Below are 24,980 nucleotides of genomic sequence, written 5' to 3' on the forward strand. Positions count from 1 at the left end.
ATCATGCATGATTCGTAGTGGAAACCTTGGTGGAAATACTGGTGCTAGTACTTTTTGAGTACAAGGTATGATGCGCAAAGCACAGGCTCAAGTGCACAGTTTGCAATACAGTGTACGGCAAGTATGGTTTTCATATTCATGGTTTATTACAGCAACCAAACAAATACAGTGATAAAGCACAACAACAAAAAATACACGTCACAGGCAGCTCAAGCAGTAGTTTCTTTAAGCTGGCTATTCATCTTAATGGTCACAGCGCGGATAGAAAAAAGCCCTGCAGTTCCACGAACGTTGCCAGGTAGGAAATTGAAAAGCATAGAAGACAGTGCTAAGACAGCTTCAATTGAGGCAAACATGGCATGACATAAGTAGGCGCATCAACACGGGTCGCAGCCTTTTTGACGACAGATACGCAGACGGTTCGAAGTGCTTGGAACAAACCCGCAAGTCTCGCAGCTGCCATGGTGTCTTCTCCAGGCTGACGTTGTGGTAGAACTGCACCCACGCTCGGCACCTGGACGTGATGCAACGTGCACGTTATTCACAATTGCGCCGTAAGGAATACTGCATACTCCAAACGCCAATGCGTCATTATTCCTGTCAATGCTAACTGCAGTACATTATATTTCCATTATATCTGAACTATGGTAGTAAATGCTCGCCCCAAGTTCTCAGCGCCTAAGAGTGCGGTTACGTACGCTCGTCCTCATGGCATGCGGGTAGCTATACTTTTCTATGGTAAAGCTTGACGAGAATGAAGTGCGTTTAAAGTTACCCTAACGGTCATGCATATGCAGAATAGCAATAAGAAGACAGGCAGTAACTCCTGCTGAGTGAATTCAGTTAAAGCACCCTCAAGGCCGCGCATACACATGTGGCTGAATTTTGATACCAGTTGCGAGGGTCAAATTGGCTTCGCGGTGTTGGAAAACTAAACAGTGTTGTGGTCAGACTTGTCAGGCAGCACAATTGGTTTTAAATTGGCATTCCGGTCAGTGGCATGCGCGTGATTGCTCCTGAGAGCCGGGTATCAAGTTAACGCTGGTGATAGCCGGCTGCATGAAACTCACCATAAATCAGACAAATGGTGGACCTCTTTCGCACAGCTCAGCACTTAAAGTGTGTGCCCTGTAGTGTAGTACATAAATATCCCCGAAAAAATGAAGCCACATGCGCACGAACTGGTTACAGAAACAGAAGCGAACAGCCCAACGAAAGCATTCGGAGCATACCTAGAGCAGACGCCTTGTAGCAGACGACACTGACAAGAGCTCACCTGTGAAAGTCCAGCGGGAAGCGGTGTAGCTTGACACCGACGGCACTGTCCATGCTGTCGCAATGTGCCACGGCGCATCGTTTCTTCACACGCTGCAAGCTCATCTTGAAATAAGGCGCTAAGCGCTTCAAAAGAGCAGCGCGAAGCGTGCAAAGACGGAAAAAGACTTCGCACTGGCCGCACGTCGAAGGAAACGACCAAAACCGAGAAAACTGCCGCAGCGGTGCAGCGGGGTGCAAATTTTACAAAACGGTGACAGAGACGCGACGCGCAAGGACGACGAAAACTTCGCAAAAGGGGCATTTCGAGACTGGCGATAAGAAACCGCTTCGTGAGCTCCCGCGGCCACTGTGGCTGGGTGCCGAAACAAGGCCTGCAAAGTCAAGCTGCAAATGCACCGCACACTCATCAACAGGGGGCGTAACAAGAACGTTGCAAAAAATTAAAAATGAGGAGTAATGTTTTGCTAACATAGTTTACCTATTTTATAAAACGTGGCATTAAAATATTTATTTCTTTATGTTGTTTTATAGCGTTTTTATTTGTGCTTTTGAATTTCATTATCTAAGTGTTTCGGCCCCCCCAAAGTGGCTGTGCTGCTGTCGCGCTAGACCGTTTTTGGGCCCAGCCTTCGCTACCATTGTATATATACCTTGCTAAATACACGCAGTGGCCACATCTTGCCCCACTCCTGCCAACGCGCCTGCGCGGCAGGCGTCTCCGGTCGAAACCCTCAATTGTACAGTAGATGGCACCCGGAATCCTATAGCCACTGCAATAGCATAGCAGATCTAGTCCACGTGGTTTGGACCTGCCCATTTTATAACGTTCCGAATAGAAATGCAGAAAGGTATTCAAGAAGGACTTTTTGTTGGGCTAGTTGGTGCAGCATTTTTTAACAAAGGACAAAGCGCTTGTCCTTGTCTTCTTTCTTGTGAATGTGTCGTTAGCGCTTTGTCCTTTGTTAAGAAATGCAGAATCCTGGGAGACCTTATTGCTCAATCACGAAGAGCAACGCAAGGTCATCGGTCTCGCCCTGGCCGCCGCCGAGTCCTAAGGGATTCCGGCTGACGGTTAGAATGATTGGGGGTGTAGGCTAAAGCCTTCTTCCCCGTCATTCTGGACTGGTGCGAATAAAAGTTATCTCTCTCTCTCTCTCTGTTGTAAAATAGCCGATTCACCAGTGTAGTGAAGCCTTTTGATGAGAGCACAGCTGCTACTTTTGGGAGATGCCTTGCGTTTATTACCGGAGACATGGGAGTGCTTACGTCCCTATAGATGCTCGTTGTGCAGAAAAGAAAACAAACCACTCTGTGAAGAATGCGGAGAGCAGCTCACCATAAACCACATTTTATTTTCATGCTGAATATCTGAAATGCAAAAAAAAAAAAGTATTTTACTCGATTTTACGATGAACACATTCCTTTCCATCCAGCTTTGATTTTAGGTGAAAGTGGACTTGTCGATCTATCATGTGTTTTAGCTTTCTAAAAGTAGCAAATGTTTTAAAGAAACTATAGAATAAATAGTATACACCACTTACAAGCTTGTGCTTGGCGTATGATAGCATGAGCTGCTTATGCGCCTTTAAACCCAACACAACACACAACTGGTTCTGTACGTACGCTATCACTTGTTGTGTACGAATATTTGCACAAATAGCAAGCATTCCTCAAAATATCCGACTCGAATTCGATTCGCTGTTTAGCTATAGCCATTCGTATTCGATTCGTTCTTGAGAAGATTGGCTATTCGCGCACCGCTACGTTTTAGTGCCTCGAAAAGCAGCGGAACGTGCCGCATTCGTTTACGAATAAGATTACCACGTCGAGTTTATTGGAATTAATGTTTGCCGCACCTAATACGCCTGGCGTATGCTAAACGTGCGAACTGCGCTTGACAGCGACCGACAGTATGTACTGGTTTACCACTCACAACGCCCGCAAAAGACTGTTTTCGGCACACTCCTGAGTCGTTTCATAGACGAAAAGCTTTCTCTTTTTCGTACCACGTATATATTATCCGCGAAAGTATTCACGAAAGCTTTCCGTGTTTTTCCTTCCACGCGTGTTGTTTCGCGCCGCCGTTTGCATTCATGATGTTTTAGGCGTTCTGACTGGCGGCGAAAGTAAGCATGCTGTCTTCAGCGACGATTAAGAGCTCGCCGCATGAGGCGACCGTTTGCGACAACAGGCCCGGCGAGTGGCGACGAATGGCGCGGAATACTGAGGAAGCTGTCTAAGCACTGTCGCTCGTCGCGTCGCCTAGGTTCTGGGTTTTTAGCAAATTTCCCCCTCCTTCCAGAAGCAGCTCGCTAGGCAGCTAATCACAGAATGCTATGAGGTGGGCAACTTCCGTTCCGGCTTTTTCGTGAGTGAACATTGTTTTCTTCAAGGTATACTCCCCACACACAAAACAAGGAGGAGAAGGGTACACAACAAGCGCAGACTCGCGACTGTTGTGTACCCTTCTCCTCCTTGTTTTGTGTGTGCGCAGTATACATTGAAGATATGTCTGACCGACTCGCCCAACAACGCACTCTTTTGAACATTGTTTTCCTGGAGCAATTTGCGCTGAGAGTCTGCAGACGCTCGTTTCCTCTGAACCGTGCGCATGAGCACATCGAGATGACTCAGGGAAGGTTTTGTATGTTAATGCAGGGGAAGGAAGGCTGTTGTGGCTATATATTAATTGTCATTCGCAAGGAGCGGGAGAAGTCACTCCTTGCGAATCTCTGCGCCGCAGAATGTAGTTTGCTACTACTGCGCTGCGTATCGTAGAAATGCAGCTCTAAGATACGCAGAACCAGAAGAATTTTCATCTGTGCTTTGTTCGTAAATAATATTGGTTAGTCTCAGAAACGGGATACTAACAACCCTGATGGTTAATCGAACGACGCGGTGGCGGGTACGGAGTAACACTGAAAACGTGCCGTTCTATCGCGAAGTCCCGTCGCTTCGCGCGCGTGTACGAGCGGCAGCGACGGGGGGGGGGGGGGGGGGGGGGGGGGGGGGAGGTGGCGTCGTCATCGCGTGACGCTTCGCCAAAGAACGTCCCCTCGCGCGGTTACCGCTCTAGGTTTCCTTGGTTTAACTTGGTGTCCGCCGTGGCACAGGCGAAGCGGTTGCATTTTAGTCCAAGGCTTATCACGACGCGGCTGCGCAGACGAGTTGGTTTAGCAGAATTGCCGCTACCTTCTACCGCGAGAGGCAGTTGCACCGCTGTAAAAATGTCGCCTCGGAGCTCCGGTTCTGTCAGCAGCACTCTTTTCAACATACTGTGTGTACTCGGCACGTGCTGCGGCCGCTTTGCGACGATTGTGCTCTCCGTTCGAGGGCCTCAACTTCTGCGCGAGGAGAGAGTAAGTTGAGCGCGGTGAACCGTCTTTTGTTAGCCTATAATTTCCGGCGCAAAAAGGCGCAGCGACTTTCTAATCCCCCCCCCCCCCTCCCCCCTTGCCCCCCTCCCACAATTACACACGCGCCCGCGCACTCACGCACACGCTCCTTCCATCTCGTCGCTTTGATTGTCGTCAACCTCGCTTCCTTCCTCGGACTCTGGTTTCTTGATTGACTCTCATAAGCCCGCGCGCCCATTGTGCATCTTCAAACAGTTCCTCTGTGTGCGTTCGCGATTCTCTTCCATGCTGCTCGCCCTCTCTCTGTCGAAGCTTAACGAATTCTCTGCGGTTAATGAAAAACTTTCGGGATGGGGATTAAAAGGACGCGGGTCGTATTTCCCTTCGGGATTTTGCTTAACGCTGTCGCGTCGGACAGCTTTCCACGCATGGCTGATGTGTGTTTTTCTCGCTCGAAGCCTTCATTTGGAAAGTGCGCAGCGGGAACGTGCTGCTTCGTTGGATGTAATTTTCCTGAACGCGCGCACTTTCTGCTTCGGTTTGATCGCGAGATGGCCGACTTCGTCGCTAGTGCGATCAGGTGGCGCGCCATGTTCGGCGAACCGCGTCACGCATCGTGAGTGCGCGCGCTGAATTGGTTAGAGTTATAACCACCGTAAACGCGCGTGGTTTTACATCAGTGCGTTCATGTATGTGTACGTGCCGGCTAATTCACCGACTGTTTTACTAGAGAGGGCTGCTTAGTCATGTGGCGACATTTAGTTTTTAAAGCAAGAAAAATGCTACAATCAAGGTGTATGATGCCTTAGCTCGCTCACAAAAACATTTTTTTTTAGTTTTATTCAAGATCAGCAACTTGAAAAAGACGCCCGTAGCAAACATCCTGATCACCTGCTATGCTCCAGGGTGCGGTTTCTCTCGTCATAAATTTGGGCGACAAACAGCGCGTCTCTGTCTTTCTCTGTGCAAAAAAAAAATCTGCCTCGGATGAGTCAATTAGTGAGCACTGTTTGGAGCATGGAACGTCTGCTCGGCGATCAGATTTAGAGCAGCGTTCACGCTGCCCTTCCTACTGGCATGCGCTCTGGCTGCTGCTGGCCTTGAGATTGCGGCGGCTCCTACAGGAGGGTCTCGAAGCTGCTGGGAAAGGAAACCTAAACAATGCTTTACCGGCTGGCGAGAGGTACAGCGGCGATATGGACGTGGTGCGCTTTTAGAATGATTGGTAACGGTACATCGGAGAGGAGGGTGTATTGGGGTCGAGGTAAGAAGGGCGGGGAGTCGAGAACCGCGATAAAGGTGCCTCGCACGCGAGCCTGATCCTCCGGACTGCCGCTTTTGCGTAGAGTACTTTTGTTCTCTCTCTCTCTCTGTACTTCCAACGGCGTCGGGAGACGCCACTTCCGAAGATGCCGAGCAGCTTTTGCTTTTCTTTAGTTCAAGTCGGTCAAGATTGGAGGAGAGGGGGGCGCGGCGGGTCACGCGCTGTTTTCCGGGCTTCCAGCGCTACTTTATTTTTTCATTGTTATTTGTTATCCCGTTCTTTGTTGTTCGACTATCTCCCAGAGCGGGCTTCTCCTCTACACAGGGAAGCTATCCGGAGAAGCGACCTTCGGCGGCGCATCTTGGGCAGCTCGGTGGTAAAAAGAAAAGGGACGTTAAGTCCCGAACAAAGGAGGAGCCCTAACCGAATTTGTCGTTTGATCACGCACCGCTCCGCGCGTCGAGATTCTAACGAATGCCTACGAACAATACAAATGCGCTTTGTTTCGTCGCTTTCTCCTCAAAGCATTGTGGACTAGGCGACGGGGGGGAACAGTGGGCGGCCCCTATAACGGTCGATTTCAAGCAGTTAAAGTGATGACTCTTGGGCTTGCGGTCGCAGGAAACGCGGCACTGGAACTACCGTAAAGTATCACGTCGGCCATTGTCTCTCTCTACTCTTGTGGGAGAGGGGGAAATGGAGAAAAGGATGGTTCGGAAGTTCGGCGGAAAGGACAAAGATCGCTTCGAAATCTCCAGTTTCTTCTCTTTCATCTTCATTTCGCGTTGCTAGGTTTGGCAAGGATGTTCGGGACGAAGACGTACGGTTTCTGGCCGCCGTAATCTAGTCCGCTCGCGTCGGAGCCCTTTCGGTCTTCTTCAGTGGCGTTCATGTCGTATGTTAGACTTTGGCGCGTTTTAGCTTTTTTTCTTCGTTACGGCTGCAAGCGAGCACGATGTGACTTAAAAGCCCAGAAAGGAAAGCAAAAGATGTCCTTATGAATGCATGCGGACCACTACATTGTCAGTCCAAAGCTTATACCCCCTCCTCTTTTTTTAATTTTTCGCTCTTGTTTCGCGCAATTGAGTTACGCGTCGAAACGGTGCTGGGAAGTGCTCGCAGGGTATAGTGTAGATAGGAAATATGTTGCACTGTTAATTGGCTTGCTGTGGTCATCGCACAGTGCTGTCAAGAATGGACCTCAAGTACTTGCTCGCATTCTTTTTTGTTCTCTCTCTCTCTCTCTCTCTCTCTCTCTCTCTCTCTCTCTCTCTCTTTTTTTTTTTTGTCATTTTCCTGTCACCTGTTGAAGACTAAGTAGCATACCGCTTCCACCTGTCCGCCAGTCCACTGATGTAGACTTTATCACGCATCTTTTCGCGCCAACCTTGGATTGCATGACCATCCTGGAGAAATGTGCAACCTAAGCGCATGTGCACAAAGCCGAGAATTTTGGCTTACGGGCTTCCTATATATCGACGAAAGAATTTCAACTGGCAGGATTATCCTATTCTTTATTTACTTGACGCTGAGAGTCCCAGGCAATCTGAGCGTCTGGACGTTGGGAGATATGTTACTGCCTCAGTTCCACCGTATAAAAATTTTTATGGCAATGCCTGGTGCGTTAAAAAGAAAAAAATACATAAACGCGTTAAATGTATTTCAACCTTAGCCGTTACGTGCTCCCGTTGTTTTAATTTTATACAGCACGTTAACTGGGAGGCATTCAGGTTTCCCTGCTAAGGGAGGGTTGTATGTCGCTACAACATGCATGCGCCAAAGCTAGTTGGCATTCATGAAAGGCAAAGTCTAGACAGCTGGTGGCGTCTTCTTTTTTATTTTATTTTTCCATTGCTTTGTAATGCATTTGTGCTGTGGCCCGGAAAGGTCCCTGGTTTCTTCTTTCTCTCTCTCTCTCGCGCGCGTGTGATATATATATATATATATATATATATATATATATATATATATATATATATATATATATATATATATATATATATATATATATATATTAGAGAGAGAGGTAGAGAAAGAGAGCTAGAGGTAGCCGGAGCAACTTCTTGCAATCACTAGGTGGGCTCCTCATTACAGGAGCCCATTGGCGACCGCCACGGCTCGGGGTTAGGTGGTTTTTGAGAATGTTGACGAACAAACGAAGCTAGTAGTGCGCCAACTTCGTCCCAGTTCGCACGCATCCGAATCGGGCAGAGTAGTAGAGTTTTCATAAAGCGCCCGCATGCCGTGTTGTTCTCTTTGCGTTTGCCGCAGGGCGAGACAATGAGTGTCGCTCTCTGCGCCGGTGAAATAGCGAGCCGCTGTCTCTCTCTCTCATATCCACGGGACTGCGAGGCATCGCCGAAAGTCCCCGGGGACCAGCACCGCCGCGCTAGGTTGTTTGCCGGCCGGATTAGCGCACGACCGTGCGCGGAGGCCGGTAATAACTGCGCGCTAGGTGTGGACCGTGCGCTCAGGGCATCTCGTTCGCGCACACGCTGTTAACTCGCAGCCGCGGCAGCGCGCTGCTCCTGTCACCGCGGCAGTTTTCAAGCGAGAAAGCCGCGGCGCTCGTTAAGCCCGTGCGCCAATACTACGACCGAGTTCGTCGCTGGTGGTGTGGAGAACGAGGGGAGGGGCTCAGGTCAGGAGGGCGCGGGACTTGCCTCCCCCGTTGTTGCGCGCGTGTACGCGCTCCTACCATGCTCTCGTCACGCCGCCCGCATTGCCGAAACGACTTCTTTGCCTCCCGTGCGGCCTGGCTTCTGCATTCCGGTGTTCGTGCGTGGGGTCGGCGATATGCCACGGACCGTGAGCTCCCCCAGCAGCTATAGAGTAGATCCTGCGGAGCGCGCCCGCAATAACAACTGCGCCGCCCCGTTGGCTGCCGCCCTCCACTGCGCGAGGTGCTGTCGGGTGGGATTACTCCGTGCCCGGCTTTGGCTCGCTCGGCTCGTACACGACCTTTTGTGGGGATGTAGCGAGCGAGAGGATCGAGTGCCATGTTGTCAGCTCGAGGCAGTATACTTTGCTCCTCTGCTTTTCTATGTTCCACCGTGTTTCTTTCGCCCTTGCTGTTCTGGTTATCTCGCTCTATCTCACTTTCTTTCATTCTTCGGGCGCATTCGCTGCGGTAATTTTGTTTTCCCGTGGTGGCCATGTATATGCCTCGTTCCACCTAACACTTCCCTTAATATATGTATTCCGCTATTTGGCAACGCGCAGTAGTCAAACATTACCTGTCGCCCGTAGTTGACGCTAACCTACTACTTATAGCGCTTCCGTCCTGATGCCGAAACGCTATTTTACGTCGAGCAGCGCAATCTCGTGGTGATGTAGCGACTCTTGCCGCAGATAAAATATGCCCTTGCATGGCCGACGTCCGCGTGTACTTGCGAGGAGAGAGGTTTGGGAACAATGTGGGAATTTCACGTGATCGATCACGCTGTTTTGTTCCCCATAAGCCTTCTAGACACGGGAATAGAATTCCTGCGCGCCCTATGAGAACCCCGAAGTGGTAGTTTTAGTAGTGGTAGGGAGGAGCCAGGAAGAAGCGGGGATTCTCCTTGCGCGCGTTCAAGAGGTCGTCGGTCATCCTTGCGCGCGAGGCATCGCGGCCGTCCAACCAATAAAGACGTCTGTCGCCGCGCGCCGCGGTAACAGCTGTGCGCGAGCACGAAAAGAAAAAAGAAGTGATGGAAAGGATAAAAAAAAAAACTAAGCAAAAAGAGGAAAGTAACGATGACGACACGAGAGACGAGCTCCGACCTTCTCTGGGCAGCCACGGGATCCAGTAGGAGAAGAAGCGGAGCCAAGCAGAGAAGACGACGTGAGACGGCGAGCGGCGGTCCGGAAGCGAGCAATAAAAACGACACATGTAGTAGTAGTAGTAGTGCCGCTCCCGCTGCTTTCCTTTTCGCCTCTGTACACTCGGGGAGGAGCGTGCTATTCGCTGCCTAATTACTTCCGTGCAGCACCCGCCAAGTCCGCGCTTGCTGCAGCGTCGGCATGACGGTTAGGAGAGAGCGGACTCTTGTGATTGTGGATAAATCAAGGCGCGAGTGAAGCCGCTTCTCGGGCAGAACAAATATAGCTCCAATATTGGTACGATGTTGGCAATGTATTGGGCCTATGTAGGGCCAAGCATTGCCAGTGCACTTCCAATATTAGGATGCTGGTTTGCGTCGCTTGGCAATTGCATCGAGCGCTGTCAACAAAAATCTTCAAAAAAAAAATGAAAGCAAAAAAACACGAAAAATATGCAAGAGGATGTGAAGAGGCCTCCCGTACGTGTGTCTTAACAAGTTTTAGCTCGCCTTTATTATTGATTTTGTTACTTTGGTCGACGCGCAACCGGGCACATGCTTGCTCGATCCCTCAACAGTCCCATAGCTGTGTAAACTAATTAGTTTTGAATGAGTGGGAGGAGGGGCAAAAGAGGCACGAGAGCGAATATCATGTGCAAGAGAGGATGGAGAGGGTGAAATTAAGGAGAAGATGTGAGTGTGGAGGGGTAGTAGCCGACAGGTGCGTATGTGTGTATGTGTTCTTTAGGTTCTTTAGGATGAGGGTATTGCGGTAGCGAAGTGTTGCTTGGCTCCAACAGTCTTATTTTGGCGTTAGCAACGGAAAAAAGAGAGATGATAAAATATCCCCTTTAAAACGTCACATCCGGCGTAGAATTCGAGCCTCGGCCGTACTGATATTTATGAATATATGAGAGAAGTTCGAGGTATTGGAACCAAGAAAACAATAGAGAGTTTATTTTACTTCTTACACTTGTTGATAGAAGCGTCCGATTAGTTGCGTAATCAAATTCAAAATGGAAATCGAAGAAGCAAAGGAAAAAGGCAACCACATACCCTCGGTGGGATCCGAGCCTGCGACCTTTGCTTGCCGCGCACTCCTATTCTCGTGTGCTTCATGCGTTGTTCTGGATGGGTTTCACAGTGACTTTTGTGAGGCGCTTTTTGTAGGGTGAAATTCTTTGTACTTTGGAATGCCCTGCACAGAGGGTTGCAGATCGACTTATTACGATTATCATCAAGCCGCATTGAGCTTTTGTGTCCAACTCGCAATGGTCCACTGCTTTCGTCATCGTCGCGCTGTATTGGCGCCTACGCAGCATCAGTGCCAAGGGCGGGAAGGGACGTACATGTCGAGGCCTAGCAAAGGATTGCCGCTCGGGCGCGCTGCCTGTCTCGTTGGCGTCAGAAAGCGAGCCGACCGGACAGAGCGTGGCTGAAGTGTACCGCGCTGCACCTAACTGGCAACGTAGCTGGACGCTCGCGGCGGTCCCCGGAGCGCGCACGGGCACAGAGGGAGTCGGGGGCGATGAGGCGCTTTTCTTTGGCGCGGCGGCAGCGCAGACATCATTACTGGCGAGCACGCTGCCGAGCCCGGCTTCGTTTGCGGCCGGAGGCACGGGCGTTGTCGTGGCAACCGCCCGCCTTCCTCCCACTTCGGGAGAACGTCGCCGCGGGCTGAAGGGAGGAAACGGCGATGCCAGAGATGACCGGCATGCTGCTGCCCGACGCGCGCGAGCTCGGCGGGAGTCCAGTTAGCGTCACGTTAGCGCCGGGCGAGCCGTCATACCGGCGTGACGTCCAGCTACAAAGCGCGCGCTGTCCAGGGATCGACCGTCGCGGTCAGACGTTCGCATTACGCTGGAGATGGGGCGCGGTGAACGTCCGTTTGTCCATATACGTACGTGCGGAAGTTTGCGGAAGGAAAGACTCGTTATCCCCTACGCGGAGACGCTCCTGTACGCGACGCGTCTTTCAACGTGAAGTATATCCGCAGTCAGAATCTTGGCGAAATATTTATTTTCTTTTTTATCAGCATCCGTGTATTCAGCCTGGAATTTAACTCTCTTTTTTTCAAGGCGATATCCACCTTGGCCACCGTCGAATTTCAAGCAGTGCGCCATGAACGCATACTCCGGCGTATCGTTCTGCATGAAGTTTTTGCCGCCGGATACAGATTAAGTTTTAGCAGAGGAGTCAGGCTTCAAAAGAAATTTGTTGCCGTTGAAGGTTGAGTTTCATTTAGAAATGTCGACGTTAAACGGCCTGATAGCTGCAAGCTCGGTCTGTTTCGTTTTTTCTCTTTTTTTTCGCGCGCGCGTGTGTGTGTGTGTGTGTGTGTGTGTGTGTGTGTGTGTGTGTGTGTGTGTGTGTGTGTGTGTGTGTGTGTGTGTGTGTGTGTGTGTGTGTGTGTGTGTGTGTGTGTGTGTGTGTGTGTGTGTTATTTTTGATGTAATCGCGCTTCCTGCACTTATCGTCGTCGTGCGGTCTCATTCGGGAAATATGCGCGACTCAGCGCGATAAATTTCGCTGTTTCGAAGAGAACCAGGAAGAAGACTAAAAAAGAAATCTAACGCGTATGGAAAGCTGCGCGTATTTGATAAATCGCGCTAATGCGGCTGCCTCGGCGTTTTGTTCTCTTTATCTGCCGCCGCCGCACTCCCGAGTGTAGCTTAGCCTAATATAATTGTGGCACAAGATGACAGCCAGGGTCTCGCGTGCGATATATAGTTGCATTGTTTTTTTCTTTCTTATTCTTCTTCTTGTTTTGGCGCTCACATCGTAATGAATTATCGCCGGCTTCAAAACTTGTAATGCAGTCTCTCTTACCGCATGTGATGGGGCTTTGGGAAAAGGGGGGATCTATGGGAAAGGAGAGAGAGAGGCTATGTACTGTGTAGCGGTGAACCGATGTCCCGACACTCCCTCGCCCCCTCTCCCCCCTTTCCTTTCTAGTATAAGTCATTTTTCTTCGGTGCTTGGCCTCAGCTTGGTCATGTTTCCCAAATGAAAACTAATGGCCTCCCAAGACAAAAGAAGGGGGGGGGGGTGCGCGAGAGAAAGAGTGTGAGGGGGAAAAAAGAGAAAGTCGTGCGTCCCTTCCCCCGTCCATTAACTTGCTGCTGACTCGGAGCCAAAGAAACGCCGGCGGCTGCGTTGCGTCGGTGCCGGGCTTCATCTATTCCAACTTAAAGCGTCTCTGGCGCGCTTGGGCCCTCGTAAATCAATCAGCCGCCGGAGGCCTATTTAAGAGGACGTAAAGTGCAACCAGCTCACTCGCTAAGAGCGAGCGTCTCAGGTGGCTTCGCAGCGCGCGCGTGCGCTCGCGAAACGGCCGCACGGCGGGACGAAAACACTTTTCAATCTGGAGCGCTGACTCCTCGCTTCTTCGCCGCCGCCGTGTCGGGCTGGCTGTCGCGGTCACTTGTCTTTGTTCCCGCATCCGTCTCAGGCCCTCCTTGAGCTTTTGTGTTTGTCTCTCCATTTTTTAAGCAGTAGTTCATGAGATGCTTACTTGCGACAAGCTGCGCGCGGTTAGAAACGAGAAGCGGGCGCCGCGTGCCCGCGGAAAGGCTAGCAAGAGAGGCTGAGAATGGGCGCAGGAAAGTTTTCGCTGCGGGACTCGAGGCAGTACATCTTCTCAAACAACGACGCCCCCCCCCCCCCCCCCCCTCTCTCTCTCTCTCTCTCTCTCTCTCTCTCTCTCTCTCTCTCTCTCTCTCTCCTCTCTCTCTCTCTCTCTCTCTCTCTCTCTCTCTCTATCTATCTCTCTCTCTCTCTCTTTCTTTCTTTATTTGCGTATTTTATGTGTAGTCCGACTTAAGGTCTTCTTGTCCCGTTTCTTGAGTTATGCGTGGCACCTTAGATCAAGTCTTTGGGAATGGCTGAATGTGCTGTCAGTTTCTGGCGCTTTACTGTATACGCCTGGTCAAATTCGCTATCCGGAGCCTCACTTCGGTGACATCTGGTTTTGTATGCATCGGTCACTTGCGTGCTGTCTGTACATAAGCTCATGCACCTTGGATGAGCTTTTTCATGGGAGGCCCTCGCCGCGAGTTCAGTCTCTGCCTTCCTTGGTCGATGACGTGCATATAGCGCATTCGCGCGCCCCGTGTAGGAAAGGAATCCGGGTTTTGCCCATTCCCGAGCACGAAGTACGTTCACGCGTCATTAGGTAGAGACAGAAGCTAAGGAGGAAAGGGGAACACAAATGAAAAATAAGTACGAGAACTCGGGAGGAGCGTAGCTCTGGGGACGACGTCGTTCGTATACGCGCGGGTGCGGTGACATCCGCGAAAGTCTGCTCGCGCCGCGGAGAGCAGCGCGCCGTCAATTTGCGGCCAACAAGATAAGCGAGTGGATCGAAGGAGCCGGCGGACAGCTTCTCCTCGGGATTGATTGATTCCGCGGCAAATGCTCGCTTGTCTTTTGGCCGCCCCCCTCTTCGCCACCGGCGTGTGTAGCTCATAAGCCTCGCGGGAAACGCCCGCTAGTCGTTTATCTCTCCCTCTCTTTCTCCGTCCTTCGATCTGCACCCCGGAAGGCACCCGCAGAGTCGATCAAAAACTCGCGTGGTTTGGGCGCGAGTGTGAGGCTAGGGACCTTGACTTTTAGCAGCGATGCGATTTCGAGTTAAATTGGTGGTGACGAGCCTCGCAAGCGCCCTTATTGCTCTGAACTTTAAAGCTCCGTGCGCATTGGAAAACATTTGCCGGGATGCCTGTCGAGTGTTCCAGGCATTCGAGGTTGCTCCGGAAGTTAGAGCATAATGTTTTCGATGGCGTTCTTAAAGCGGCGGTTCTATCGCGTGTAGAGCGCGGGAATCTGCAGACCGGGTAGTCGGCAGTCTGGACAGAAAGAAAAAAAAAAAAAAAGATGTGTGGAGGAAAGGGGGTGCGCAGTAATATGCGTGCGAGGAGGATAGACGGTTTTTGTGGCACTAACGCGATATGCGAGACGCGATGAGCTGGATGTATATTTCCACACAAAATAAGCCTTCTAACTTATGGGGATGAGCGATAATTTTGAAGAGACTATTGGTTTTGCGCTCTGCCACAGGCTGGTCGGCTGCTGGCATGTTGTATCTAATCTAAAAAAAAACAAAGAATGATGTTGTTCTATAATGCTTGCTTTATTCCTAATTGCGTATACACTAACGTATGAAATTTGCAGAACAAATGTTGTCGTTTCCTCGGCTGCAAGGCTAACTCGGCTCCTTGGTTTGCATTACTAGAACTTTAAAAAAAACATCAACAAAACAAAACAAAACAAAAAAAAACATAAACGTAATCTTGAAAAGGCTTTGAAATTTTCATCCCACTTTTGTCAGCGACTGCTACGACGCGCGGAACTCGCTTTAACCTTAGGCCTCTCCATAGGCATTTTCGTTGTTATCATTCAGTGAAAGAAGCCGCTCAAGCGAAGCTTCGCGCGCAGTATCGCAATGGTACAGATCCTGATTGGTGCGAAAATTTTCACATTCGTCAGTTTTGCGGGCCGCTTCTTTGCGTCGGTGTTTTCGGCTTGGATTATGGAGTCTCCTCCCTCTGTGCATGTGTGCGGGGCCGGAGGGGTGCGCGCGTTCCTGGCCGTTTCTGTGACGAGTACTACGTCCCGCGGTAAGCGCAGATCGCGGCCCCGTGATCCCTAGAATAAACGTTAACGAATCGTGCACTTTAAGCCGATTTCCAACACGAATCGCATTTGTCTGTGCTGGAAAGGAGGAAAGGGTGAGGACACATGACTCTCGTCCACCTGCTGGTCGTCGAGCTTGTTTCGCCTATTTGCTGACGGTTTACCCTCGGGCATCGTGGAACCCGAAACTTTGCATTTTTTTTTTTTTGGTTGCGCCTGGTTCTTTTTCTTATTGCTTTCTTTTCTTCGATAACATTCGACTTGTTTGGAAGGCGCGCTTTAAATTCCATACCAAAATGAAGTATGGCATCTAAACATTTTATTCTCGTTGTTCGCGCACCTGTTTGGCCATGAAAGGATGCTGTGTGTCTTGTTGCGTCGGATTGTCACATTTGAGAGATTTGAACAGTTCTTTGAGCGTCTTTTTTTTTTTTCTCTCTCTATAATATGTAAACATTTATCGCAGTAGTCAAATGAGGCTTAAACTTAAATTCGGCGCTTGATGAGACAGCGGTCAAACTCGGTAAAGATTGTCGGAAGATAACCAACAGTCCGCGCGCCGGTAACCAATGGTACAGCCCTTGTAATTTATGCTCCTAAGTGCCTCTCGTCCCTGCACACTGTAATATAGAATTGTGCTCCTACTGTCACCCCCGCCAATTTGGGAGGCGAGAGGCGCGTAGGAGCACAATTGCCTATTGTAGTGCGCGTGATCTTGATTGGACCGGGGTGCCTCTGCCTTTGGCAGTGCTGCAAACATCTTGTGAGACGAAGTATTATAGATGGCGTGTGTGCAACGAAGTCCGGCACTTTCAACAAATCTAGACGCCTCTGCTGCCCCCTCGTGAGGAGAGAGAGTGTCGCTTGACCAGTGCGCTCTATCACCGTACATCGAGCGTCGCGATGAATCGACGAATGGGTCCAAAGCTTATCTTTAATCAGCCCCTTTTCAGTTGTTCTCGGTGTCATCATTCTTTTCTGTAGCGAAAGCCAATCAAGTGCTCCCCATATGTGTCGCCGTTATCCGCGCTGAGCGGTGAGTGCAAATAGTAGAGCAGAATAGGAGGTGAAGGGTCTCTGTGTTGTTATGGCCCAAAGTTTGCCTTGGCGAAAACTCGGGATTTGCTCATTACGATGCGACAGCTGTGTACAGAGAAGTGCGGCGCCGCTTCAGATCTGAAATTACTCTTCGTATACTTCCTGTTAACGGCCAAGGCTGGAGGGGCATCGGCGGCAATTTTTGTTTCCGTTTTGGTGCGTTTCTCACTCATTTGGGTCATTAGACCTCGAGACTGATGAGGTCGTGTGCGTGCCTATTTGGTCCTATTTGTCCGCGCATTAGTCTGTTTGCACTATTTTTCGGAGAGCTCAGCAACTCCGTTCACCGTGCACCGCCCAGGAAGAAGCGCGTTCATCCGAATCTCGGCAGCTTAGAGCGGACGCAAACAGGAGTGGGGGGCAGAGAGAGATTCCCGCCCTTTAGGTAAACAGCTTGCTCAAGAAAACTGCTTCGGTCATCACGAGAACGAAATAGATGAGAAAGGAAAGATGAAGTAGAAGAAGAAAGAAAAAAACTAGTTTTTTTTTTTTTTTTTTTTTCTTGCGACGAACGAAATATACTAGAAAGGTTGACCAAAACATCTAGGGAGAGGGATATATGTTCGCTTATGAAAGCGGGAAAGAGAGGCGAAATCTGTTGCGCATATTTGCCGTGCTGCTTAGATTTGCGCAGCGCAGCAGCAGATGGGACCTGTTGTAGAACTTGATTAAGCGCACGCGCTTAACTAAATTAAGCGCCTAAACACGGGCGCGGCTCATCGGTTTGTTTCCGCTTTACGTCCCTGCTCTTTTTTTCCTCCCTCTTTTGTTGTGTTGCTTTTATTTTGTGCTGCAGTTTTCGTATTTTATTATTTTCATTTTTGCGAAGTATCTTCGCTGTTCCTGTGCTCTTTTATCCTTGCATAGTGACCCCCCCTCCCGCCTCAGTGTATGCATTATCCATGGCAGTAGTGCGCTTTCACGCGTGTGCGCTCTTTGTCCCTTCTCATCGTGCAGGCCCTTGTTTGCGTCCTTTCGTGTGCGCGATCCTGTGCCTCCACTGATGGAAAGAATCGCCTCTTGCTTTTCGCTGCTGTGGATATGGGCCGAATTCGGTTTTTCGGTGGGGTCAGAGAGAAAGGGTATAAGCTTCGCTCTGTGAACGTGTTCCGTTAAGAGAACTATTCCCTTTAATGACGGGAACACGAGGGCCGGTAACGAGCGTCCTTCTAGTCTTCCCTCATTTCCGTCTCTGTGTTGCGCGCTACTCTAACGCCGGGTCGCGAGCGCTTGTCCAAAGTAATTCTGCGCACCATCTCTTCGTTTTTGTGCGTTTCATGTCCGCTTATTGTGTTATTTTCATTTCCATCTCTCCGCCGTTTGTTTCGTGGAATGCTATGCACAGGGGTACCTCGTTGTTGTTTTGTTTTTGTTTTGTTTTTTTTTTTTTGTTTTTTACGTTTTGTGATAGCCTTCAGCTTGGCTTCATAACTTAACCTTCATGTCTTTGGAGCTATATGTTTGCGCGGCCGTTGTTCGTTTCCAGCTTCTGAACCGATTACTCGGCGTTTGATTCTTTGTTGTTGCGCTTGGCTGTCGGCCGTTCGTTTTGTGTGAGAAGCGAATTCACTGCGCACACTATCTGTTTGTTATTTCAGAGGGTAGACATCAGCAGCGACCATCGGAACGAAACTGACGCGCAAACTTAATACGCGAAGCATGTGCATCGCTTGCAGTGAACGTCAGAGGAGGGTCTGGCGAGAAAGCGAGGAGTTCAGTGGAGCAACATTAGTTTGTCACCTAACTTCGTCAACAGAGCTGTGCACTTGTGCCTTATCCACTGTCTTTGGTTACCTTCGTCTTCCTACTTGCTTAGCGCTCACCTGCGCGAAAAAATTTTTGCCCGCTTCCTTTTTTCTTTTTTTTTTTATTTCGGTTTCTATTATAAGTAAGTCCTTGGCCTGTCGAGCTGTTTCGTCGTTCCCGAAGAGCGCGCCTCTCTACGCCCTTTCGTACTATAGCTCCGTCTGAGGCAGCCCCTCATGTTCTCACGCGCTAATTTCCAGGAAGGGGGAATACCTGCCTCGAGCTTCGCGGCAGGGAAGGTAGGGGGCATGCCCTGCCGCTCCTCTTTTTTTTTTCTTAACGAGGCCAGTGGGTGAGGGTCAGCACCGCCGTGACAATTCCGGCCATTAACAGAGACGAGCAAAGCAGCTGCCGCCGCCTGTCTACGAGGACGTTACTCGTTACTTCTTTCTTCCTCGGAGCGCGTGTTGAAAATGAAACTCGCTTTCGTCGCCTCTGCCGCGGCTGCACAGACGTGTCGTCCCCAGCTTGTCGCGGCTAAAGTCGCGGCGGCGTGCCCATGTCAGCCCCCATTTGTCTCGTCCCCTACTCCCACCGACGCGCGGCGCTCAGGTATTTCCTCTCGCCGACGTCTTGTTCCCTTCTCCCCTCCCCCTCCTGCACGGCTTCGCATCCCTTTGCGCACTGGTCTCATCGGTGACTACTCTTCTGGCAGCTTGCGAAAAGTGCGCGTTCGTGTGCCGGCGTGGGCCTCTCCGTCTTCGCCACTTACAGCCATGCGACACAGGGATACGGCAGACGACGGAGCTGTAAGTTATCGCTGTTTCAGTTTCGTTGCACTCCTCCGCTGAAATGACCATCCGTCGGCTCTAGTAGGCTCCCGCAGCGGCCTCTCGGAGACACGCGGGAAATGCGTTCGCATTCTTTTTCTTTCTCTTCCTGCAGTTGTGAGACCCAGTTGATCTGGGCCGCTCATCTGTCTTCGTTTTTGTTCGTTGGATCGAAAACATGGAATGTGCTTCCTTACACCAGCTGGGCACGCTTGTTTTACGCACGCTTTTCGTACCCTGATTCGGTCGGACGCGGATTTTGCGCGCGCGCGGTTTGTCGGAAGGCGATGTGCACAGCTTCAAGATGGGGCGAAATCAATCGGAGCAATAAGTACTTTCTTCTGGGCGAGTTGGTTCATATTAGCAAAAGGTAAAAGACTTGCGCGAAAAGTAGATGAAGAACTTCATCTTCTTCATCTACTTTTTGCGCAAGTCTTTTACCTTTTGTCAATCGGAGCGCACGTTTGAAAATGATAGGAGGCAGTGTGCACTTGTATTACTACACGCACGTTCGTAAAAGAGGTCGAAGTTATCTGAAACATTGCTCCTCAGTCTCATCAGTTCCGCGAATTTATGCATTGAAAAGCTCGTGGAACCCTTAGTAACCGCTTTCACGTTTGAGACATTCAAGAACTTCTTCGTTTCTCAGCTTACTATAGTGCTGGTCACAGGACACTTCCAAATGCCTTGCTCTCTGTTCAGCTGTCCACTTTAAAGTGTTAGCGAGGACATAAGTTTCCAGGACGTATGGGCGCTCAAACGCTCGCTCTCTGTTGTCTTGAAATTTGGCGGTCTATGCCCTGCTTAGCATCTGTTCTCCCTAGTCGCCTTTCTCCAGTCATATTTATTCATATTCTCTTATATTAATTTGTGTAATTCTAGCTTGACGGTCGACTGCGTACCGTGTGACGTGCGTTACTCATCTAGTTTTGCTCTCCATCGCGCCTTCTAAGACGCGCCTGTTTGCAGCTGCAGGAAATGCTTTGGGCGCTGATCGTACTGCGACGTCCCAGGTAGGGTCGTGACCTAAATGGAAACATTTACCGCGTAGTTCGTCAGGGGATATACACATAGCCGCGGTCTCAGTGTGTTGTCCGCGCAGTCATCGGTGGTGTCGCTGTTCTTACCGCTTTTTTTTTTTTTCTTTTCACTGACTATCCCGCCATGTTGAGCACTCTCGCTCGTGCCTGGTCCCCGAGCCGGCGCCAAACCTCACCCTGCTGCCTCCTGTTTTTGTGTGCGCAGCGCCCCTCCGTGCCCGTTCCGCTGCCAGCCACCATTGTGCCCTGCCCGGTCCTTCCTCCAACCGCCGCCGCCGCCACCACCTCAGCCACCATGGCAGCTGTAGACACCAAGGCACTCGACGGCCCCTCCGTCACACTCACTGTCCGCCTGATCATGCAAGGAAAGGTGAGTGCCGTGCTCGCTGGCGCTACTCCACTGCTCCTCTGCCACACACCCCCCACCGCACTCGCAGCCTGCACCATGCTTGCTCGCTTTCTTGCCTACCCCCGGCGAGAGCTGCTGGATCGGGCGCTTGGCGGAGTAGTGTCGAAGGCGCACAGACTTACATCGCTTCCAGATTGGCAGCTGTATACAAACGCAGGAGCCGTGTGAACGCGCGAAAGGGCGCTGCCATATTGGAAACTGGGCTGTGCTCATAGCACAGGAAAAAGATGCGGATTCTCCCCCCACGCCGGCTTCACAGCCCAGTCAAACCGGTTTCTCCCAGGGTCGTGAAAAGGTCTGTAGCTGTGAACGACCACTTCGATGTGGATGCACATGCTCACTGGTAAATTGTTTAAAACGAGGTGTTACCGCTAGATGTCGCGCGTGCAGTCGGCAAGCGTTTTGCCCTCTGCACCAATTAACAGACTCGAGCGTCTCCGCCGCACAAGCATCGTTCGTCCCATGCTTCTACTGCTCTAAGTGCACTGCGCTGTGGTATCGTTTTGCGCCGTCACTTTACATAATTTTGCGGCGGCGAGTTTGTGTCTTACAGCTCCCCGCAGCGGTGTATTGAAGGAGTTCTTAATGTAAATGACCAGGCACGTCGCCCAGTGGCTTTTAAGAACTCTAAGCAGGCTTACCCTATCTATAACGCGAGGCGGGAACACCGCCGCCCTTGCCGAGTCCTGTTGTCTGTGGGTGGAAAGGGGGGGGGGGGGGGGGGGCACACTTTTCGTGTCCTCACCACACCGTGCAGAAGAATCGCCAACGCAAAGTTGATGCCCATCTAATCGGCTATGCCCCGGATGGTGAACTTTGGTGACAAATTTTATGGGCACTGGGCAGAAGAGAGAGAGAGAGAAAAGAAAAGTCTTGTGTCTATTTTTGGGCTGTGCAACTGTTACGAGCACCTTATCTTTAGCTGAACTGTACGATTCTCAACGATGTGGTGGACGTCTCGCCGACTATTATCATAGGATTACGAAGGCTGCATGCACCGAGTTCGAAGACCAGCTGCGTTTACCTTCTACGCCTTGCGTTTACCCTCTGCGTTACCCCTCAATAATTTCTCCAATCAGCTTGTGTTCGACGCTAGCGATTTTTTTTTTTTGTTCTTTTTCATTAATCTATAACCCCCTTCCTGCGGTGACTTAGTGGTTGTAAAGGCACTCGACTACTGAACGGGCAGGTGACACGCGGTGTGCTACTGTGCGATGTCAGTGCGCGTTAAAAAACCACAGGAGGTCGAAAATACCTGGGGCCCTCCACTTCAGCGTCCCTCTTAGCCTGAGTCGCTTTGGGGCGTTAAACTCCATGAACCAAACGATACTAATAGGAACAAACTGACAGTAATTCCTTTCTCTACATAGAGAGAAACACACACAGGGTCGAATTCAAGCGGTGACTTTTTTCTGGTGCCTGTTTTCGAGCTGTGAGTGAACGAACGTTGAATGAGATAAACTGGACGGCTGCAACACTTTTGCTTCAGGGGCTTATCGTGGCCCTGACCGACAGTTTTCTGTTTAATTGAGAACATTTTTTTTTTTTTTTCTGCCTGTTCGTAAACTGAAACGTGTAGCGGCGACAAAGCGTGAGAAGGCAGCAGAACAAAGCCGGCAGCAGCGCACTAATGCCGCTTATCATTTCCTTTCCTTCGGATTCTACCGCTCTCTTCTTCGCCAAATTCGCTTTGTCGGATTTGCAGCAGCCCCTACAGAGAGACAGTTTATATACTGCGGCCTCGCAAGAGTAATTTCTTGCTTTATAGAAGTAATAATTGTCGGAAAACACTGGCTCATATATCGGTATACAATAAGCGGGCAGCGAGCACTTCCGACGACCATGCATGGTTTTTCTTCGCGGGCCGGGACGCACCGTTGGAGCGGTTAATTGGCTCTGTACTTGGGCCGTACTACCGAAATAGCACTGTGCGTTATTTCGATCTTAGCAGAAACGGAAACTTTGCGCTAAGGGAGAAGAATCTTCGGGTATGCGCGTTGCGCTCGGAATTCTTCAGCTTTCAGGATGAAGGCCTTCGTTCGTGCGTTCGCCGTGACGTTAAGAGGCTGTCAATCAAAGGTTTGGCGCAGAGGAAAAATACGATGAACAGCAGTGGACCGGGTTTCGTCCGGGTAGTACCACTCCATTAAACGAGCCGATAGACGGCGTTCATTGTCGATATACTGTCTTCCGTCCCTGCCGTATACTCTCTTCGTTCGCAATGATCTGCACGGTCTAACGTCCGTATAAAACGCACTGAGAAAAAAAAAACCGACAAAAAAAAAAAAACAGGTTACCGTAAACGGAGGCCGTATTAAGGGACTGCGATCTGCATTTATGCACACATTGTTTAGAATTTACAACCGGGAAGAGTTGAAGTTCAGTTAGTTTGGACATTTGTGCTAGGGCACATTTAATCAAATCAGCATTGATTGGACTCAGTCACGTCACGTGCGCTCCTGTCGAAACCGATCCGTGCCGCGCCTGCGACGAATGAAGACGTCGCAAACGCTGGCTGGCATCGTGCGATGCCAACGGGACAGCCTCTACACGTTGCGCTGTTTTCTGCGCCAAGGTTAACAAAGTCTCGAACGCACAAAGGCCGCTCGCGACGGACGGCTCGGCGGGCATCTCCGATTTTGCAAGCGAACGCCTTCCTCTCTCGACTCTCTGACGGCCACGATCGGCACCGCGCGCGGATATATCGGTCTTGCGACAAACTGGCCCCATCACCGGGCACGGACACCGGGCGCACGCACGAAGAAAAGCGGTCTCTGCGGCCGAACAGTGTGATGAAATTAGTCCTGGGCACGCCTGTCAATGCCAAGACAAATAGAGGAGGGGGGGGGGGGGGGGGGGGGGATCCGCATGATTTGCCTCTAAACCAGACATCCGGCTTCTGTTGGTCAATTGGCGTTCGCTGCCAGGGGCTTCTCCTATTTCCGCGAAACGTCTTTTTTTATTTATTTATTTATTTGGACTCGGGAACGGTTTTCCGTGGGGCAGCGGGCCGTTTATGCGTCAATATATATATATATAGCGCCTTCGCGGCGCTGCCTGCTGTGCTGTCGCTTCCCTCTCGCCCTTTGGGCTTTCTCTTCACTGTCTTTGCTGTGCGCGGCTCGTTAACGGAGCCGTCCCATTGCGCCGCTCCCTTTGGCGGTGCCCACCTCGTATATATCGTCGGGCAGCGAGCCATCGTCCGCCTTCTCTTTGCGTGGACGGAGGGGGTTGGGAGGGCAATCTGCAGGCGCGGATTCCACGCGTCGATTTTTGCCTCTTGGCGGGGCCCGCGGGAGTCGGCGGTGATGCGCCTCGCATTTTGAGCCGCCCGTCGCTGTCTGGCAGAGCAGCCGCGCGCTTTCTTTCTCTCTTGCATTGTGGCGTGTCTGCGCGTGTGTGTTTGGAGAATTTCTCGTTAGCTCCGCCGTCGCTAGCGCTCGCTTACTCAGTACGTGCCTGCTCGCTCCGCCGTGCGTCCGACAAAGGAATTCTTGATTATCTGGCTCGCCACTTTGTGTTCTCTCTCTGTCTTCGTTTTTGCTCCGGTAGGAGTGTGGAAGATCAAGAAAAAGTTTCCCTGTGTTCGACCTTTGTTCCCTCGTGTATGTACTTGCGTTTGGATGCCCGCGTTTGAGCAGGAGCGTTCGATTTGGCGACTTGCGTGGACACAGTGCCTTTTTCGCCGCCTTGATTTCAGAAGGAAAAAAAATAAAATGTTTTGTGTGTGTGTGTTCCTCCTCCATCGCCTTCGCCCTGACATCAAAGAACGCCACTGGGTGGCGCTAGTGCACGTTCTTTTCACGTCGTGTCAGTTTTGCAGGTCGCACTGACGTTCCCGTCCAGCACATCAAACTCCGAGTGCGCTCGCCTTGTCTACAGCGTGAACCAGCACGACACATCTGCCGCCTCTTGTTCTTCGTGTATTCGCTAGGTTGGGGAGGTGATCGAAAATTAGCGGCCTGATCGATGTTGTGCGTTGTGCTCGCCGAATTTACCATGTTTCATCAACTGACGTAATCCTCAGTATGCCGATTAGTCGAATTTTGGCAGAAAACAGTGACCAATTCCCAGGCTATTCAGATTGGAAGACCCCTTCTGCGATGTCTTTCAGAGTGTGCATGGAGACTCCCGGTGCAGTGCGAAGGTCTGTTTATTTTTATTTTTTTTCTTACTCTGGTCGCAATAATCAATGCGGCCGATAGAGTAAGGCACTGCCTAAAAGAGGGACGCCTAAATTTGAACGGATCACCAGTGGAGCGAATGAGCGAAAAGGAAAAAAAAAAATAGAATGCCTGTGCGCATGTCCTTTCTCAAGAAACAATCAGAAACGAAGAAAAGTAGTGGCGGCGGCGCAAGAGGATGCAGCTGCTGGGCCGCGCAGAGGCGAGGCAAGATCAATGGCGAATCGAAGAGCTCGTTGGGCCCCGCTTCCTTACCAGCCGTTTCCAAAGTCCGAGGGACACTTGCTCACCCTGTGTAGCTTCTAAGCTTCGCAAGCCGCCGGCTTCTGTCTTCGCCT

The 24,980-nt window shown here is 50.7% G+C and overlaps 2 protein-coding genes across 12 annotated transcripts in view; one reads left to right on the plus strand and one right to left on the minus strand.

The window, feature by feature from the left end:
• Positions 1-24,980, plus strand: part of LOC146186578 (poly(rC)-binding protein 3-like) — a 364,017-nt gene that overhangs the window by 299,336 nt on the left and 39,701 nt on the right. For all 11 annotated transcript variants that reach the window (XM_084607303.1, XM_084607300.1, XM_084607298.1 and 8 more), the window contains one exon: positions 20,255-20,419. In XM_084607303.1, coding sequence (XP_084463429.1) covers positions 20,345-20,419 — 75 coding nt within the window. In that variant the 5' untranslated portion in view covers positions 20,255-20,344. The remainder of the gene's footprint in view (positions 1-20,254; positions 20,420-24,980) is intronic.
• On the minus strand, positions 108-1,673 carry LOC146186579 (52 kDa repressor of the inhibitor of the protein kinase-like). Its single transcript, XM_084605711.1, has 2 exons — positions 1,277-1,673; positions 108-514 (listed from the first exon to the last, which is right to left on the minus strand). The coding sequence occupies exons 1-2, from the start codon at positions 1,378-1,380 to the stop codon at positions 340-342; spliced, it is 279 nt and encodes a 92-aa protein (XP_084461837.1). The 5' UTR covers positions 1,381-1,673; the 3' UTR covers positions 108-339.

The sequence above is a fragment of the Amblyomma maculatum genome, chromosome 6, assembly GCF_055883805.1.
Source record: "Amblyomma maculatum isolate TAMU_Amacu chromosome 6, ASM5588380v1, whole genome shotgun sequence".
In the NCBI taxonomy this organism is placed as follows: Eukaryota; Metazoa; Arthropoda; class Arachnida; order Ixodida; family Ixodidae; genus Amblyomma; species Amblyomma maculatum.

Coding starts and splice junctions, on each gene's coding strand:
- LOC146186579 (XM_084605711.1), bottom strand. CDS start 1,380: ATGAGCTTGCAGCGTGTGAAGAAACGATGCGCCGTGGCACATTGCGAC. Junction 515..1,276: donor TTCCCGCTGGACTTTCACAG/GTGAGCTCTTGT, acceptor CATCACGTCCAG/GTGCCGAGCGTGGGTGCAGT.